This window comes from Schistocerca serialis, chromosome 1 (genome assembly GCF_023864345.2).
Source record: "Schistocerca serialis cubense isolate TAMUIC-IGC-003099 chromosome 1, iqSchSeri2.2, whole genome shotgun sequence".
Classification (NCBI taxonomy): Eukaryota; Metazoa; Arthropoda; class Insecta; order Orthoptera; family Acrididae; genus Schistocerca; species Schistocerca serialis.
The window spans coordinates 123,707,879-123,728,688 of NC_064638.1; the positions used below are offsets into that span (position 1 = coordinate 123,707,879).

Below are 20,810 nucleotides of genomic sequence, written 5' to 3' on the forward strand. Positions count from 1 at the left end.
CTCTTCCCTCTGATAGTGGTGTTTCTCCCTGCCTTAACAGGGAGAGCATCCGTCAGTGTGTAGAGTACTGTTCATTTATTTCACTCGAACATCTTTTCGCCTTTATAGCCATTGTCAGGTGCCTGTTGAAATGTTGTAATATATCTGAAGCTGCAACATTTTAACGTTTGCGATCTGTTCCCTTTCATCATGCATTTAAGTATGACTATAACGCCAAAATTGTGATTGTGTGTAACAAGTGATCAGTAATTTAGAGTCAAATGGTGGAAATATCTTCCAAAACTTCTACGTGACTGTGGTCCACCACCAAGGAAAAACTTCCAATCCATATGTGGCATACAGCAAACCAGTGCTTAACAGTATTAGTTAAAAAGTCTTGGTTGCAATTTTAGTAATTTTTTTTTCCAACTACGCGTTTCGCCTTATTTAGGCATCTTCAGGTTACCTTAATTTGGTATTTCTTAGAAGGATCCTTTAGTCAGTGTAGCCATAGGGCATCGTCGTATATATCCCGCACAACATCGCCTTCTTTAAACTCAGTAAAAGCTTGTCTAGATGGACGCGAGTGACACCAAGACCTGCATAAAATTATTCTGTTACTAAATAAGATTATTTTGTTACCTGCTCCTGTGAACGGGAACGCGTTATGCGGGTCTTGGTGTCACTTGCGTTCATCTAGATAAGTTTTTACTGAGTTTAAAGAAGGCGATGTTGTGCGGGATATACACGACGATGCCCTATGGCTACACTGACTAAAGGATCCTTCTAAGAAATACCAAATTAATATTTTAAACATAGCTGCACAACAGCAACGGTTTCAGGTAACAAAATTATAAACAGCCGACCAGTTGCAATGGATAAAGAAATTCTTTACCTAGGTTTCGACAAATATAAATTTGTGTTCTTCATAAGGTAACCTAAGGGCAGTGAACGTCATAGCTTAAATTCGAAAAGTACGAAACTTATAAGCAAAGAATAAATTTTAACACAAATTAGAGCACTCTTGCATTACAGAAGTATGATAACGACGACTGGTACTTACAATTTTATAAAATTTTAGAGCCAGGCAAAATCACATAAGGGCCGATGCAGTAGCAGACATACATCGTGACAAAACCACCATTACGTAAGGGGTAGTGAGCTTAAAGCACTGAAGGTGCATCATAGCTTCCTGAGGAAATAAACCACTAAGGTTACCAGCATTAATGTTATACCGTAAACAGTACTGGTTTAAAGCCTTCGAAAAATTGTCTAGAAGCAAGGTTCATCTGCTCGTTCAGTATATTACCGTCCTTGAGCTCAAGATGTTTGAAAATTTGTAACTCTTCCCACAGATCTAATCTACGCCCTTTGTCTTCTCTGTGTAGGATAGCAGTGTCTTCTAAATATTTTGGCGTATGGCTGGCTATCAGGAGGTGTTGAGCAAAAGTAGAATTGTGTATATTCGATCCTTTTTTACCTAATAGGTGTTCTTTATATCTTGTTTTCACAGCTCTGCCTGTTTGACCAATGTAATATGAAGGACAGTTGTTACAGGTTAGTTTGTAAACCCCTGAATTGGAAAAACAATCGCCGGCGATCTCTACTGAATGTACAAGATTTCTCTTTAAACTGTTATCTGTAGAGGAGACGTTACAGTTATATTCTATGGCTGTATTTTATTTTTGACACATGGATCTATGCCGTCAATTGTAAAAACGGCGATGGTATATTAGTCCTTACTGATGTAAAATTGTAAGTACCAGTCGTCGTTATCATACTTCTGTAATGCAAAAGTTCTCTAATTTGTCTTAAAATTTATTCTTTGCTTATAAGTTTCGTACTTTTCTAATTTAAGCTATGACGTTCACTGCCTTTAGGTTACCTTCTGAAGAAGACAAATTTATATTTGTCGAAACCTAGGTAAAGAATTTATTTCACCATTGCAACTGGTCGGCTGTTTTTAATTTTATTTCGTGGAACCGTTGCTTTTGTGCAGCTATGTTTAAAATATTATCTTAATTTGGTATTTCTTAGAAGGATCCTTTAGTCAGTGTAGCCAAAGAGCATCGTCGAATGTATCAGGCCAACTTCGCCTTCGTTAAACTCAGTAAAAATTTTTCTAGATGGACGCGAGTGACATCAAGACCTGCATAACGCGTTCCCGTTCATAGGAGCGAGTAACAGAATAATGTTATTCAGTAACAGAATAATCTTATGCAGGTCTTGGTGTCACTCGCGTCCATCTAGAAAAGTTTTTACTGAGTTTAACTCAGGCGATGTTGGCATATTCGACGATGCCCTTTGGCTACACTGACTAAAGGATCTTTCTAAGAAAAACCAAATTAAGATAACCTGAAGATGCCTAAATAAGGCGAAACGCGTCGTTGAAAAATAAAAAACTAAAATTGCAATCAAGTCTGTTTTTCACCAATACCAAGGAGAAACCAAAAATCGAAAGTTTTTCTTCCCTCCGATACTCAGTGGTGTTTCTCCTGCGTTAGTAGGGAGAACATTCGTAAGTGTGGAGCACAGATTTGAACGCGCCACCGTTTCGCCTAAACCGCTCTCGTAACAAGTGGTCCGCCTGTGGTGACGGATAGAATGTCGACGGAAATTCCACTCCGGCCAGCTACCGCGGGGTAGGACGGTGACGAAAGGCGCCCGAGGACCAGATCGCCCGCCGCGTTTCGAACACGCCGGCCACGGGCGGAATGACGCCGGCCGGCGTGCCACGGTGGCGCGGCTTCGCTTTCGGCGGGCGACTGCGTGCTCCGAGCGATGCGACGAAGCGGTGGGACCACTTTTACTCTCTGCCAGGGTGTGTGGCTGTGCGTGTGTTCGTGTGTGTGTGCGTGTGTGTGTGAGGCACGATGTCGCGACCCACATCTGTCGGTGGGACGGCAAGTGGCTCCACGGGCAGGCGTGGTCGCGTCCGCCGCTGCGGTGAAAGGTGAGGGGCCATTGCGGACCAGCTGTGATCTGCTCGACACCGCATCCCCTCCCGTCCAGCCGCCGGCCCGCTATAAAGACGCTCGCCCGTCCCTCGATGAGCAGACCCGCACCGACCACCAGCACCACAATGTCGATCAAGGTAAGAGCGCGTGTGATTTCCACTGTGTCTGGGCTCCCTGCCTAGCTGATTAGAATCTCTCATGGCTTCCCAGGAAGTCCTCAGTAGCTACGATCCAAATCGAAGGCACTCTTCATCCCACTTGCTATCACTACTTGCGCAAACAGGAATGAAACTGAGACGCTGCTGCTTATATGCACGTACTAGACTAACCAGAAGTAACCTTTGCTAATTTCCGAGCCCTGGAACCACATTGTCGATAAAGTTATGAGCGTGTGTGTTTACCACTGTGTTAGGGCGCTCTTCATAACTGGCTATAGAGTCTCTTATGGCGTTCCATAAGTCCTTCAAATCACAGAGAGTCCATAACTCACTTGCTAACACTACTTGCGCCAACACAAGTATAACTGAGACAGTGCTGCTTAAATCCACGTACTAGACTAACCAGAGGCTATCTTCCAGAATTTCCGACCAGCAGCATTACAATGTCGATCAAGGTAATACTGCGTGTGATTTCCACTGTGGTCAGGGCTCTCTGACTACCTGGATAAAGTCTCATATGGCTTCCTAGAAGACTTCTGTAGGTACAGTCCAAACCATAAGCAGGCCGCTACCCACTTCGTCGAACAGGAGTAAAACTGAGAGACTGCTTCTCATATACACGTACTAGAGTATCCAGAAGCATCCTAAATTGCTGACTAGGGTTTTTTTGTCGCTTCTAAGAAGTCCTCGTATCTACGATCCAAATCACAGACAGTCGGCATCCAATATGGTAACAATGCTTGAGGGTACAAGAGTAAAACTGAGACAGTGTGGCTTAAATGCACGTACTAGACAAAGCAGAAGTCATCTGATTTTACGACTATCAGCACCACAGTGTAGTTCAAGGCAAGAGTGCAGGTGATTTTCACTGTGGTCAGGGCTCTCAGCCTAGGAGACAAAGAACCTTCTAAGGCTTCCCAGAAGACCTCTGTAGCTATGGCTCAGATCACAAGCAGTTCGTATCCCAGTTGCTAACACTACTTGCGCGTAAACGAGCAAAAGCGAGACACTGCTGCTCATATCGACAAACTAGACTAACCTTCTCGAATTTCCGCATTACCGTGATGTAAGTAAGCGCTGCTGTCTGCTCACTAGCATCTCACTCCACCGACTACAAGGGCTCCAAGCACAATGGGACTTAAAATCTGAGGTAATCAGTGGCTACAAGGACTCAACTGTGTAGCGCACTGGGGTTGGAAGTAAACCTCATTCTCGTGTAGTAATGCTGGCTGCGAAATCCCGTAGGATGGTTTCACTCCCCTAGCTGAAGCAGTGTTCTTCCCGTATACAAACTGGCCCATATTCATGCCAGTTTACGAGCGCTATGTCATTTGTGAGTTTGGGGAATGTAGGCGAGTGTAACGGATGCGTGTATAGTGTAGTGTTACGTTTGTATTTATTTGATGATGATGATGATGGTGGTGGTGGTGATGAGGGTAGGGAGATGGTGCAGGGACGTATACAACTCCTCCCGAATAACCACAAGTGACCTCTCAGGCTTAACGTCCGGGCGGATCACCAACAGCAGTGATTTATTAACCGTTTACGTTCTCGCTTGGGGTTGCCGTCTGAATTACAGGCCGTTTTAGCAAATTAGGTGGGGACTGTCGACCGCGTTTTACTTTTTATCCGCCAAAGCAATACGGCAGAGGCCATTCAGTTTTTAGTTTTGGACATCCGTTTCTGGATGGTGTCTTTTTTAGCCCTTTTTCTAAGTACCTGTTTTTAGCTGTCTTCTATTTTGTCAATTTTGACTGACGTATAGTCGTTTTTTAACTCCTCTATGTCTTGGTGTTCTATAGTTCTGACTTGGGTGCGTATGACTCCAGTGGTTTTTTGCGCCCTAAAGCAAAATAAAATCAAAACCAAACCAATAAGCAGTGACGAATACCCTCCCTTCAAGAGACGCAATGGAGACATGTGGGATTTAAGCCATGAAATTGGTGATGAAGAAATTTACTCCGCCACCTCTCCTCCCGTTGCTGGCCAAATACTGGGAGCGACAGTTTCATCCAACCTGTCGGGCGCTACCACACCTGAGCTACGGGGCCGGGTACATTGGCTCTGGTCCGCTAGTACTTGGATTTGTTAAGCGAAGCAGGTTCTCTGCACCAGGCACTGAACATACAACAAAGACTGTCACTAGATGTTGTCGTCTTCTGTTGTTACTACCTCCAATAATAGCATCTGCTTACGATAATGCTTCACATAGATTCTCCAATACAGACGGTAGCCGATTATGGTACTTAAGCGTTGCGTAGTTCAGCTTAGTCTAGTTCAACCCTCAGCTTTACTGTTTCTCGCTGACCGAGTTGTTGCAGTCATTAAAATATCAGAAGAATATTTGGGAGCAGTGAAGCTTAGATCCCAGGTCCATCATGCCAGTTTACGTTCTCCTAAAAAGCGTTTAGAGATTGACAAGATAATTCATTCACGACTACAACGTAATTTTCTTCCTGTCGTTGCAGAACTGGTAGAAAAATGTGCATTTACAGTGAGTAAGAAGTGAGAAAGGTATACGAATCCTTCGCTGTCAATTCTGTTTGAGATTTCTTGTCGATTCCCTTAAATCAATGCTCGAGCTAGTCTTCAAGTACTAGGAAGCTGTACAGGGTGGTCGTAACACAACTCGGCCAGAAAATGTTTCATTCAACCCAATTTACATCACCCACAGTTTCGGCAGGTTGCCTATGTTAAGGTGCTTGAAATATTTTCTGGCCGTCTCTGATAACGCACATACTGACGGGACCCCATCAGCATTCGTGCTGCATTCTAAATGTCCACAAACCATCCACAAACTGTTGTTTTTCTAAAATTGCTTTAGTGGGATGCCACCCTTACCGCTTGAAGCGTCTGAGGCATAATCTAGAGTTTTGCACATCATTTTTTTGTAGCTTGTCACAATTTGCTTCAGTTTGCATTCGTATTTCAAATGTATACGTGGTGTATGACTCGGACGGACACAAAAAATTAGCTTATAGTTTCCGGAGAAAAGGATAAAAGAATAATTGCAGTGAGGGTAACCATTCTGATACCTGTACAGCCGGCCGCTGTGGTCGAGCAGTTCTAGGCCCTTCAATCCGGAACCGCGCTGCTGCTACGGTCGCAGGTTCGAATCCTGCCTCGGGCATGGATGTGTGTGATGTCCTTAGGTTAGTTAGGTTTAAGTAGTTCTAAGTATAGGGGACTGATGACCTCAGATGTTAAGTCATATAGTGCTTAGAGCCATTTGAACCATTTTTGAATCTGTACCTTCGGCGCCCAGAACTGAATCGATTCTTGCTCATCTTAATGGATTCCAGACAAGCTTTGTGTTAAGCCATACGGGCAGATGGGGTTAAATTCAATATCTGTGATTTCCCCCGTACGTATTGTGGAGATATTAAAATATTATCCAGTAGAGATCGCATTCACTTCCATAGCTGGTTGATTTTTTTCCTTCCTGAGGAAATTTGTAATTGTACACAGTTAGCCAGATTTGAAGAAAACTGAGACTTGTTTCAACAGCCTGCGGTAACTACCAGGGAGAAGTTGCATTAACATGTTTGACAATTAGACTGTGAACAATGACACTACAAGAAAAGAGCTAAGCAGCAGTGACAAGTTTTTGTTTTGTTTTGTGTACTGACAAGATATAGATAAGAGAGGCGAACTTCTTTTTTTACTAGGTTGATTATTAGCGCCAGAAACGTTCTGTTACATGGAGTAGGGTACACCGCACGAATCTCATTGTACATTACCTGCGACACGTATGAAACTTACGAGTAGGAAAGTCGCAAGAGAGGTGAAAGAGCATTTTACTCCCTCTAATGTGACCACGAAGACAAAATGGGAGGGGTAGGATATTGCATTCACCACCTTTTAATGTTTTAAGACAAGTGCAAAAGTCGTCTGTAGAGTGAGTAAGCCCTGCCATACACCACTCTGGAAGTGGTAATGTAGACAACATTTGCGACCAATTAATGCAGGCAAGTGACCTGCCTCATATGGTTACCACTCGTTCGTGTCTCATGCACAGATATATTGAGCAGCAATAGCTCCATTTGAAGCAAATACCTACTTACCCTTACAGAATCCGAGAGTTCTTGAAAATGTGTGTAGAATAATGCGAACCCTTTCGAAACATTCAGTAAAACCTTGCAGCTACTTCTCTACATAGACGCCGCTCCAGCTTCCACATTTGTCGTAGTGTTGTACCTACTTTCTAATACATTCGTCACAGGAGGCAGCCGCCTGTGCGTTTCGCCAATTCTCTAATCTGTTCTACAGCTCATTGTCTGTACCAAATTTGTCTTCACAGTCAGCGGTTAACCACAGATGAAACTCAGGGGCAGCAAGTTGCGGGCAAACACTCCCCATCGAAAACGCTGCAGCAGTATCTTCGTAGCCCCTGCATAGTGTGGCCGAGAACTGTCATGAAGAAGAAACCGCGTGACAGTTTTGCTATGCAGGCTGCGTGAGATCAGGTGAAGTCCCTCACCAGGCCCCCATACTTGCCGGCTGATGCTATTTCCTAGCCATCCTTACGTGCTGACTGTGCTCCTAGGACTGCAAAGACCGACGTGACGCGATCGACGGGCATACTAGAGACACTGCCCACATTGGATTTTTACAATCGTTTCCATTTTGCGACCATTATAAACTTACTTTCCGAATAGCCCTCGTATTTTACTACTTGACTGGTCGTTGCGAAGAATTATTTATTATTTTGTCTGGTGGTGAACGTCTTTTCTTAAGACTTCTTAGCACTTCGTTCTTTTTAGCTTCAGCCACTATCTAAACGGGAATAAGGGTGGATTTCATTCACTGAGTGTAATGTACTTTTCCCGTGTATTCTAGATATTTCTAAGAACTGAGGTGTCACTTTCGAGTCCTTGTGAGAGATGATATATTTTGATAAGGAATTTGACTATAGAAGACTGCTACAGAGCTGAACAAATAGCTTTATCGACCATCACGTTATATGTCAACGACGAACACGAACTCTGCAATAAGTATAACAGATAAAATTGTTGTTAAGCGTAAGCTCCACGTAGAATGACTGTGTTAATTGGTTTGACAAGCTAAAACGGAGGAGAGGGGGGGGGGGGGGGTTACTCGTAGAATTCGCCAGCCAAAGCAACGCCCCTGGAAAACTGAGAGCTTCAACTTCTGACTGCCGTCTCGTAACTGCGCCCAAACAAGTAAACTCTCCTACGGTGCAGTAGCACTAGAACCCCCTGGAGGATCGATACAGTACAAAGTTTGGCTCAGCCACGTCCTCTATAGAGCGTGAATCGCAGGACCGTAAAATTCTGTTTACAGTCCTCCATCGGTACGATTCTGTCGTGAAAGCTGGAGCTGTTGTTCTATTTGAAACGTGTTGACGTGATGGTCGACTACTCTCGGAAGAGCTACGTGCGATAAATATTTTCAGTAACAATTAATAAGCGTATGAATGTACCATTTCAGCAGATAAACAGTTTCACGTGTGTTTGTTCCAAGTAGAATATTACAATCAAATCCCTATCTTCCTCTACAGTTTCTGCCCCCTGCAGCTCCATTTAGTACCATGGAAGTCATACCTTCATGTCTCAACACATGTCCTATCACATTGCACATCATTCTTTTCTTTTTATTCCAACTACTGCTCTCCTAGCCTCTAATGCCGAGAAATTCCTCATTTATCATCTGACCACCACATCTCAATATATTTGCCGCAGCATAAGGATTAGTCTGTCAGAAAAATTTTCATTTCTGTCCTCACAAACAGCTCCAATTATGAAAATAAGAGACTTCAGAAAGAAAATTTTTCATAGGCTCATCATCAAAGTGAATCACAGACGTCGAACACCAGTTAATATTTGGGGTATCTAAGTCTTATAGGTCTTCACAATGTCATGGCTTGTAAATTAGGCTATCAGTACATAAAATAACTCCTTCTCGGCAAGACGCATTAACGTTTATGACGTAATATGGAAAATGGATATTATGGGAAAGTAAATTGTCCGATTCTGGGAAAGTTCTTGCTCTATAATGATATAATTTCTTAAATTACATATTTCGTCGCAAAATCTGACCTCGGGTTTGCTGACACAAAACGATTTGGTGCTAAACTGTTTCAACAAACACCTTTACATAACGGTGAAATGCTAATATGTAACGAACGTGCTTCACTCGATAAAACATTACAATTTATTAATGAAGAACGCATACATTTTAACTTCCAGAGGAAACAGCAAAAGCAGTGCCTGTTTCTATCTAGTTACTTACGGTAGTAACTACAGTTCAATAAGCGAGTTTCGGCTGGTAACTCTTCCAACCAGAAGTCCCATGAATTATCATGTTAATAATCGACTCGTTTATAGTTACATTGCATTGTAGTGCAGTTACGAGTTAGTTACAAATATACCTACCTAATTTCAAGGAGATGATGGAAGTTTAAGTTACGTAGAGCAATAAAGGTAAATGATACAAGTAATTTTAAAGTAGTTTCAGCATTTTACGGCGAATGAGTATTCACACATAGAAGTATTTCTTATCATATCATTTGCGTCAGAAGGCATGACATTTAATTGCTGCACGACAGTATTAATCACTTTCTCGGCAGATTTATATGTGTATTAAAAAGAAGAAACCGAATTCTGAAGAAGGCTATATTTCAGGACACATCTACATCTACACCTACATGGATACTCTGCAAATCACATTAAAGTGCCTGGCAGAGGGTTCATCGAACCACCTTCACAATTCTCTATTATTCCAATCTCGTATAGCGCGTGAGAGGAATGAACACCTATATCTACATCTACATCCATACTCCGCAAGCCACCTGACGGTGTGTGGCGGAGGGTACCCTGAGTACCTCTATCGGTTCTCCCTTCTATTCCAGTCTCGTATTGTTCGTGGAAAGAAGGATTGTCTGTATGCTTCTGTGTGGGCTCTAATCTCTCTGATTTTATCCTCATGGTCTCTTCGCGAGATATACGTAGGAGGGAGCAATATACTGCTTGACTCTTCGGTGAAGGTATGTTCTCGAAACTTTAACAAAAGCCCGTACCGAGCTACAGAGCGTCTCTCCTGCAGAATCTTCCACTGGAGTTTATCTGTCATCTCCGTAACGCTTTCGCGATTACTAAATGATCCTGTAACGAAGCGCGCTGCTCTCCGTTGGATCTTCTCTATCTCTTCTATCAACCCTATCTGGTACGGGTCCAACACCGCTGAGCAGTATTCAAGCAGTGGGCGAACAACCGTACTGTAACCTACTTCCTTTGTTTTCGGAGTGCATTTCCTTAGGATTCTTCCAATGAATCTCAGTCTGGCATCTGCTTTACCGACGATCAACTTTATTTGATCATTCCATTTTAAATCACTCCTAATGTGTACTCCCAGATAATTTATGGAATTAACTGCTTCCAGTTGCTGACCTGCTATTTTGTAGCTAAATGATAAGGGATTTATCTAACTATGTATTCGCAGCACATTACACTTGTCTACATTGAGATTCAATTGCCATTCCCTGCACCATGCGTCAATTCGCTGCAGATCCTCCTGCATTTCAGTACAATTTTCCATTGTTACAACCTCTCGATACACCACAGCATCATCTGTAAAAAGCCTCAGTGAACTTCCGATGTCATCCACCACGTCATTTATGTATATTGTGAACAGCAACGGTCCCATGACACTCCCCTGTGGCACACCTGAAATCACTCTTACTTCGGAAGACTTCTCTCCATTGAGAATGACATGCTGCGTTCTGTTATCTAGGAACTCTTCAATCCAATCACACAATTGGTCTGATAGTCCATATGCTCTTATTTTGTTCATTAAACGACTGTGGGGAACTGTATCGAACGCCTTGCGGAAGTCAAGAAACGCGACATCTACCTGTGAACCCCTGTCTATGGCCCTCTGAGTCTCGTGGACGATACAGAGATCCATAAGTTGCCTCATAGGTTTGCATTGAAGAAATCAGTTTGTAAAGGAAACAAACCTCCTGAGTCACAAAATCACGATTTGTGACTGAAGTAAGTTTTGTTTTGTATTTTAAAAAACTAATGCCGTCACAGCAGCAACAAAAACAACAACGGACAGAATAAAGTCAGATTGTGTCTCAGCTAGGTAGCACATTCGCCATCTTCTTTTCGTTTTGGATAGCTATGGTCTACGACATCTGAATGAAATCCTTTCGACCTTTGTGCTCACCCAGCGTTCTTTCGTTGTGTCACTTCTCGCAATCTCCAGTGTGTTCAGAAGCTACGTCTCGTCCTGTCTTAGCTGTCTATGGTAATGTGCTACATGAATTTGCAAGCTTAGCTGCTGTATATATCTGTTCCCGGTATTTATCTATATGTTGTTTAACTATGTTTGAAACCTGTGAATTTTCAGTCCCTTGGTTCCTTATTCATCGGGATTAATTGTTTAAATTTCTCTGATTAGATACGTAGCTGTGTTCGCTCTTTTCTCTCCCAATGGTTTCCTCAAGAATTATCCGTCGATATCCAGGTTAGACGAATCATTATCTCAGTTGGACTATGACGGCAACGTTCGAATTTTTTATAACTTTTGACAAGAAGCCTTTAAGGAGAACTGCGATCATCATTAGCACACACTATAGAATTACACTCGTCTTTCCTTTTCAAAAATAATTTTTTAACAGTAAATCTACAATATTTCAACGTAACAAAGACACATTCACATCAAGCAACACACAAAAATGTCTTTGGTTAGCGGCACATTGTATAATTTTCAATTTATTTTTTCACAGCAATTGGCGGTTTTTTTATTTTATGTATCTACCACAGACTGATGATAGGAATATCCCGGAACGTGTAAGTAGGTGTTCATAGAAAATTGCATTGGTGACCTAGATGTGTGTAATTCCGTTCAGTAGGAATTTTTATTGTCATTCTTTCGAACTGATGTAGGGAAACCAAGGAGAATTGAAAACGGGGCCCAAGTGGGTAAATCAACAGCATTATTCCCAAGCACGCGTCCAATATTTTAACAACAATGTCACTTCAGCCGTAGTTTCTTGGCCAATGCTATCCTTCTTAGGATTCTACAGAACACTGCATGCAGGTGTTATGACGTCTTTATTTCTTACGCGAACAGTCCATTCCATAGTTGACAGTCTCCCGTAATACAACAATTTCAAGGCTTCTAACACATTAACTTCTGTCTTCCAGCTGTCCATGCCTCACACACATTATGCGCTGTACTTCTAACACAGATTTCCAGACATATTTTTCTAGCTCATGATTTATACACTGCAGGTTATTAAATACAAAACGTCGCATGGAGAACGGCAAATTGGTCACAAATTAATACACAGGTATCGAAGAAAAATTCAAAACTATAAACATAATGGATGAATGCGTGACTCTGCAGCGCAAGTGCAGTTTCACCGTGCAGCTGGAAAGAATAGAAGACGATGGACTATCGACACCAGGGCATAATGTCTTTGCGGGTTTCATTCAGAGTACTGAGTTGAACAATAATTATGTCTCGCAGAAAGGTTCTTAAACAACATACGCATATGTCATATGGCGAGAGTTTCCACTGCTTGTCTTCGTGTTTGTCGATCCCCACCTCGGTTTGCAACGTCGCCGGATTATTATCCGATTGAGAACGTTTGGAGCTTTATGAACAGGGCCCTCCAACCAGCTCGAGATTTTGACGATAAAAGACGCAGATTAGACAGGATTTATCACGATATCCCTGAGGATGGCATCTGAAAACTCAGTCAATCGATGACAAACAGAATAACTGCTTTCATAAGGACCAGAGGTGAACCAATGCTTTACTGACTTGTTGAATTTGTGAAGCTCTCTCTCTTTAGTAAACCATCCATTTTTCCTGAAACTGTAACCATTTGTTTGTGTGTACGCATAATCACATCGGTCGGTCCGTCCCATTCCGATAACTTCTTCACGGTGCGCCATTTGTTTTTTCTTAAAGCGTATATAGTTCCTGCTATACTGTGTATGCACAAGTAACGGCGTTATTTGCTATCCTTACTGGTATTGTAATTTTCAAGTGTAGCAGTGCATTTTCGGATCTTAGGAGGTGTTATCTAATCTTCCAACTACGTCTTTCTTGCATCTTTCTTCCTTATCTACTCAGTTTCCGAAGTAACAACATCCGTCCACTTCTTGAAATGTGTCTTTTACAGAACGTCCACTTTAGTTTTCTCTTATTTCATTAGGGACAAAAAATTTACAAAATTTTCGAATTTCGGGAGCATACGGACGTAACCTGTCGCAGAGGTTTCACAAATACAGCCCGAAAGAGGATCTGTCTTTTCTGACTGAGGTCAAAATGGAATTACGTTCACAAAGAATTCTGAATTAGTATTACCTTCGCAAGGTATCATACTAGCTCAGTCTTTACTTGTAATGTGAAAAACCACATGATTTCTGAGTTTTGAATTCAATGTTTAGATGCTTCTTAATTTTATGTACACTTCACGTAAACAGGCTAAATTCTGAATATTTTTGCGATATAGTTCAGAAACTAAGTCGCTGGTTATAATAAGCAACAAGAACTGAAATTATATTTTAAAGACGGGCTTTATATAAGATGTAAGTTTTCAATAGTTAGCCATCATGACTGCAGCCCTACTATCGCTATTAGCAGCAGAGACAGATAAATTGAATGTGCGGAATAACTAGCTCACTTGATACCTGTTAAAGATATATTTATCAAGTCGTTTAGTATGAATTTATATACTTCAGGAGTTTCAGCTCCGTGCATTTTTGCATCTTTTCCTGTCCAGTTCCGGTGATTTCAAATCTAGATACCTCATAAATAAGCTGTATTCACTTGACACTTATGTACAGACGTTTATTTAATGCACTTTCGCAGCGTCACATTTAAAACGCTTACAGTTTTTCGATATCCGGTTTCCTATTGACCGATCTCCATATCCACAGCATGCTGCGCACAGAGTTAGTAACCGTCTAATAATTTTCTTATAAAGATTCAGACCAGTATAGCAGATGTGTCGAAGCAAGACTTCTTCACATTCACCAATCTGTTTTTCAAACGTTCTTTTGGTCACCCCGTATAGTACTACTTTCTACAACCTTTCTTATTCTAATGCTAAAGCTTAGAGCGTCAGTTTCCAGCTTTCTAATAGCCTATATCATGTCATTGTTTTGTGGTCCAGTGGTAGATATACCAGGAAGGACACGTGATTTAGATTCCATGTTTAACTGCAGATCTCCTATCTCCTAGGGTGCGCGCTACTTGCTGAAGTGGTGTCCAATTGAAAGAATTTGTAAACAGGTGGCTGAGTATCGCTTTTGGGGGTCCTTCAGCCAGTCATACCATACGAATTCATTTCATGTTATTGTTTCAGTTACTATTGCCGCTTATTCCATATTAAGCATGCTGGATGCACCAACTTAGACCGGAAGTGCTCAGTGATTTTTAGGATTACACCTGTTCCCTACAGTCTTCAATTACGATTGTAAAGGGTATTTTCTCTTCCTTTATTTCGTCTTTGAGAGAAACGAAGATGCAGTTAGTTACATATGTACTTCTAGTTTCTGAAAGAAATAATGGAGCAGAATTCGAGTATTCTTAACTATCTTTTCGCTGACTGAAAATACTTTTCATTGCTCAGTCTGTCGTTCTGAATACTCATTTACGCTTCATTTTCTATTAGCAATTTTGGGAATACGTTGTATATTACTGTTTATGTTTGCGTGCAACATGCGCTGGAAAGCACATCAAAAAAGACAATACACTACAAAAAATATGCAAAAATTTACGGTTTAAGAAGGTATAAAATGTAAGAAAAATGTCATGATTGAGCGTCAGGAGTTGCTGTTAAAATTTCTTGAATATACGACTTTCGGTCCACAGATCATCATTTGGTATAGTAAAATTTTTACCGACACCTTACAAGTTGATTTTAATCAATGGCGTCAGAAAGTGTAATAACCAAAACTCATCACTCTAGTTAAATAGTAATACAGATTATATCGTCTGTATTAAAAATATGCCAGATACTGCTCCATTTCAAGTTGTATTAACAGTCAAGTTATAAAATTACTAGAGCGGGTACTCCACATGCTTTTATATGTATAGTGTCTCCTTCCGTAATTTTGTAAGCTGACTGCTAACATAACGTGAAGGAGAGAGGTTCCTATTTTTGCTACTATTTGACGAAAATGACGAATAAGAAATTATATTTTGTGATGCTATTGATTTTTTGTCACCTTGTAGCCTGTTGGAAATATTTTGTGATACCAAATGATGGTCCGTGGACCGCAAATAGTTGTACAATAAAGAAATTTTAACACCAGCTCCTGACGATGAATCAGGACTTTTCATTTTAGGAGTTTTGTTTTGGTTGTCTGAGGTGTACTTCTTCGAAATGTTTTTCAATAGAATTGTGTATCTGATTAATGCTCTATAGGTCTGAATTAACTCTCTCCATGGTATAAATTCGGTAATTTGTCTCCCCTCTTCTTTATCCGCTTCCACGAATGCGAATACGACAGCTGTTAACAAAAGCGCAGTTGCTATTTATATTTCTGTCCGAGAGCATTGGCTGAACTGCGAAGGGAAGCACGGGAGACAAATACGGGTCGCCGGGCTCTGAAAGAAAAGTAAATCTGTCACTCTGAAAATTACGCATTTCCTCGGAACGGAAGCGAGTTTAATCTTCCGTAAAGTACGGAGAGAGCAAAGAAGACTGGCTCCTGATGCGGATCTGAATTTCTAATTAGCAAGATATCGTTACTGAGAACTGACGTCTCTTAAACAACAGTACCACAGCAAGCTTAAATACGCCACCGAGAAAGTAAGTCACTGAATTTCGTCCTTGTGTTTTATGGTTGTCTGTAATAAAGGGACGTACAGGAATAATTAAGGGTGCGAATTGGCGGCTTCCGGGAGCCATCACTGTCGTTGTAGAAGTGATTCTGTTTCACGTTGACATCACTTGTGATACAGATGTTCAAATGTGTGTGAAATCTTACGGGACTTAACTCCTAAGGTCATCAGTCCCTAAGCTTACACACTACTTAACCTAAACTATCCTAAGGACAAACACACACACCCCTGCCCGAGAGAGAACTCGAACCTCCGCCGGGATCAGCCGCACAGTCCATGACCGCTCGGCTAATCCCGCGCGTCTGTGATACAGACATTTATTAAGTTTCTAAATAATATCCCCCGTAAACTATGAGAAACAAGCCTACGTAATGACACTGAATACAGTCGACGCACATTGTTCTTCCCTTTTGCTTACCTGCTCAGCATAAAAGTACGACGTTATTCACAATATTTTGTATGAAATCTGCCACGTAAAATTAGGGACTTGGATTGGGCCGTTGTCTTTTGCTAGAAATTCTCCAACCGGCTGTGCAGTCTGGAAGATTTACAGGGTGATTCAAAAAGGAAGAAGAGATTTATTAAAGAAGGTGTTTATTACTGACAAACTATGTAAGATAGAAACATATTGCGCATGTCACTGTATAGAGAAGGTTCAAAGTTCTGTGTTCACACAGACACTACACCACGCACTCAATTTGAACACCATTCGTCGCTCGAGAAAAATCGACATGGTAGTCCATTCCATTCTACGTACGAGTCGACAGGTTTTCTTTTCGACAACGTCAAGAGTACGATTTCTCAGCTCTTGAAGAGTAGCTGCCATAGGAGCGACAAAGACTTTGTCTTTTATGTATCACGTCTGGTGACGTGGGAGGCCAAAAGCATTGAAGAGATCTTATGGTTCTTCTCTTCATATCCAGTTCTGTGGGATGGTGTTGTTAAGACAACGCCGCACCTCAAGATGGAAGCCGGAAAGCCGTCATGCATAAAAATCAAATCATCGGAATCTTAGTGAAGTTGAGCAAACAACCGATTTTTCAGCATGATCAGGTTTGACATTCCTACAACAGATTCCTCCGCAAAAATGGAAATTCTACAAACTTTGTTTACAGAAAGTGCGCATAACACATCCAGTTTCGGGGAGTCTCTTTCACGTTCTACTACAAAGTCAGATTTTGTGCCTCTCAAATTCTTACGTTATGTGTTTGCCTTACCCGACAGATGAAATTTCGATTCGACCGAAAAGATGAGTCGTTCGCAAAAAGTGTCCTCTGTCATATGATGCAAAACTGAAATGCAAATTTCGTATCTTCTCTTTGCGGTTGCCGGGACGTAATTGCTAAAGCAACTGCAACTTGTTTCAGGAAGCAGGAGTTAATGCCCTGCTCCTCTTGAGAACTTCCGAAGTTCCATGTGAACGCATCTCGGATACGCTCTTCCCTTTGCATACGCAACCAACTTCCAAGAATTTTGTATGCAAATCCTAGACATGATTGTGCAGACGCGGCTTCTTGCTGAATCTACAGCGAAATGCACATTGCACTGGAACAGTGGATTGACTTCGCGCAGATACCAACACACAAAAAGATTTCTCTTGTGCTGTAGTCGCCATGATGCTACAAACGAACAACACTATAGACCTGTCAAAACTTTAACCTGCCTCTATCCAACGACATGTGTTTCTGTTTTTTGTAGTTCGTCTGTAACAAACAATTGAATTTTTTTAAAATTTTAAATCACCCGGTAGTTCAGACTGCTAATATGACACTTCTCTGCTTCTAAACTATGCAAACGTCATTTTGTACACATTGCAGGATAATCACTACTGGAAGAAACGGTAAAGTGGAAAGTGTCTAGAGTGTTGTTTCTGATACCGACATTCTACCTGCAGCTGTATATCTGCAACTGCATACGTACCCTACAAATCCCTATAAAGTGTGTGGCGTCGGTTATTTCGCATAGATATTAGTGATTTTTTTTTCTCCTATTCAGTTCACGGACTGAGCGACCGAACAGTGGCTGTCAATGCGCTTCTATGCTCGCCTTAATCATTGTCATGATCTCTCAGCAACATACACAGTGGTGGCAATAGATCTTTTTCGCAGGGATAATTTTCAAATAATTATGTAAAAGTTACCGTGTGAATAACTTCGAGGCAACCAAGCGACGCTGCTTTTTGATCTTCCATGGCGGTCCTTCGAGTCATTGTGAAGTAGTACTGCCACAGCGTTGTATTATGAAATCACAAATAGGTAAATTTGAACCATCATAGGTAGTTCTATTCAACTGATTGAAATAGGAGAAGAACCACAGGTCATTGAAGGCCCAACGGTACCGACAGACCGTCGTATCATCCTCAGCCCTTAAGCGTCACTGGATGGCGATACAGAGGGGCATGTGGTCAGCACACCACCCTCCTGGCTGTTGATATAATCAACATACTTCTGCACACTACCACATATTAGAATTTCACTGAATCACCACTTTGCTTTCAGCATCAATCACTCTCCAATAAGGAACTGATTTCGTAAGATGTACTTAGATTACACACCTTGATCTTCAGGTTGCAAATACAGGTACGGCATACATTTTACTTTCTACTGCTGTTTTCCTTTCAGTAATGGGCGGCAGCATCACCTAGTAGGAAAGGGATCCCCAATACAATGATGCAAAACATTTAAGACGACAGTTATTTACCAAACCCAGTTGTCTCAGGAGTGGTTGGTAACAGAGTGAATGATACAGAAAAGCACTTTGGTCGTTCTGTGTTTTCTCTTGGCAACATTACGTCTGTCATTAATGATACTCCATGTGGCCCTGACACATATTCAGACACTGTTTTCGTCTTGTTTGCAGGCTGTGTTCCTCCTCGCCCTGGTGGCACTGGCACACGCAGGAGGCCCCGCCTCCTACCAGACAGTTACAAACACAGCAGACGCTGGAGCTGTGGGCTCTACACACGAGAGGACGGTGAAGGGCTATGGCGGTCTCAACAGCATTTCCGAGTACTCCAAGACCATCGACGGGCCACACTCGAGCGTGCGCGTGTCCATCTCGCGCTCCAGCAACGACGCCTACGGCTACGGCGGCGCCGCAGTCGCCACCGCCCCTGCCGTGGCCTACACCGCTGGCCACGCAGTGGCTGCTGCCCCTGCCGTGGCCTACACAGCAGCTGCCCCAGCTGTCGCAGCTGCCCCTGCCGTGGCCTACACTGCAGCCGCCCCAGCTGTCGCTGCAGCACCCGCTGTCGCTTACGCCGCCCGCACCGTCGCTGCTGCGCCCGCAGTAGCCTACACTGCTGCTGCGGCTCCAGCCGTCACGTACGCTGCCAGGACGGTGTCTGCAGGTCCAGCCCTCGCCTACGGTGCCCGCACTGTTGCTGCAGCTCCTGCAGTTGCCTACACTGCTGCTGCTCCGGCCGTCGCTTACGCGTCTCGCACTGTTGCCGCATCCCCTGCAATCGCGTACACCGCCGCCGCTCCTGCAGTCACCTACGCTTCCCGCACTGTTGCCACATCTCCCGCAGTAGCCTACACTGCCGCAGCTCCGGCCGTCACCTACGCCGCCCGCACAGTGTCCGCAGCTCCTGCCGTAGCCTACACTGCCGCCGCCCCCGCCGTCACGTACGCCGCCCGCACCGTCTCTGCAGCCCCGGCTGTGGCGTACACGGCGTCTGCCCCGGCAGTCACCTACGCTGCTCGCACCGTCGCCGCTGCACCTGCAGTTACATACACTGCTGCTGCTCCGGCAGTGACGTACGCCGCTCGTACAGTGTCCGCTGCTCCTGCCGTAGCATACACTGCCAGTGCCCCCGCAGTGACGTATGCTGCCCGCACAGTAGCCGCAGCCCCTGCTGTAAGCTATGCCGCTGCAGCTCCAGCTTACGGCAGCACCTACTACGGTCGTGCAGCTTACTCTGGCCTGGCATACGGGGCTGGATACTCAGCTGGATACGGAGCTCGTGCTATTGCCCCAGCTGCCGTCACCTACTCTGCCCCAGCCGTCACATACGCTGCTCGCACCGTTACTGCAGCTCCCGCCCTCGCCTACAGCTCTGGCCTGACCTACGGAGCTGGATACTCCTACGGTGCCCCTGCTGCCACTGTCACCTACACGTCTGCCGCCCCCGCAGTCGGTGCCGCATACCTCGGACGCGCATCTTACTCCGGCCTGGCCTACGGTGCACGTGCTATCGCACCAGCCCTGGCTTACAATTCCGGCCTGTCGTACGGAGCTGGATACACCTACGCCGCCTCCGCCCCTGCTGTCACCTACACCACCAGGACCGTGACGACAGCGCCTGCTGTCACCTACACAGCTTCTGCTCCAACTGTGACCTACAGTGGAGCAACACAGTCAGCTTCCTACTCGGTGGCCGCCGGAGCACAACTGGGCACGTCCTTCCACGGCCCAATTGCGCAGAGCGCTGCTCTTCACCTCCATGGCAAGGGACTCTTGTAAATGTCTCGCCCAAGAAGACACGCACAGTGCTGCCTTTTTCTCTCGCTCTGCACACATTCTTCTTCATGTCACTGCTGCAGCTTTCTTTTTGGAAAGCTAGACTGAATGATTTTCATTTATGTAAATCGCCATGTAACATACTGTTCTTCTCGCAATAAATGTCTTTTTGTACACCTCCAAATGTCATTTCTCTGATTTTTCATGCGTAAGAAAAATTTCCTCTCAGCCATCAGTACTTGGATATACAGTTTACGTTTTATAGACACTTTTCTCCTGTGCTGTGCTGTAGAAATCATAGGACAGTATCCTCTCTTGTACTGCAAACCGTTCCAGTGCAAATCGTTCAAACTGTTCTGCTTTGGAGTCTTGTGTGATGCGATCGTGCATTTGCTTGAAGAGCCCTCACTTCCGCTCGAGTAAC

General features: G+C 43.4%; 1 protein-coding gene across 1 annotated transcript; it reads left to right on the forward strand.

Moving 5' to 3' along the window:
• Positions 1 to 3,061: 3,061 nt before the first annotated feature.
• LOC126453250 (ice-structuring glycoprotein-like) lies at positions 3,062 to 20,570 on the forward strand. Its single transcript, XM_050091130.1, has 3 exons — positions 3,062 to 3,073; positions 18,785 to 19,047; positions 19,135 to 20,570. The coding sequence occupies exons 1-3, from the start codon at positions 3,062 to 3,064 to the stop codon at positions 20,387 to 20,389; spliced, it is 1,530 nt and encodes a 509-aa protein (XP_049947087.1). The 3' UTR covers positions 20,390 to 20,570.
• Positions 20,571 to 20,810: the final 240 nt, after the last annotated feature.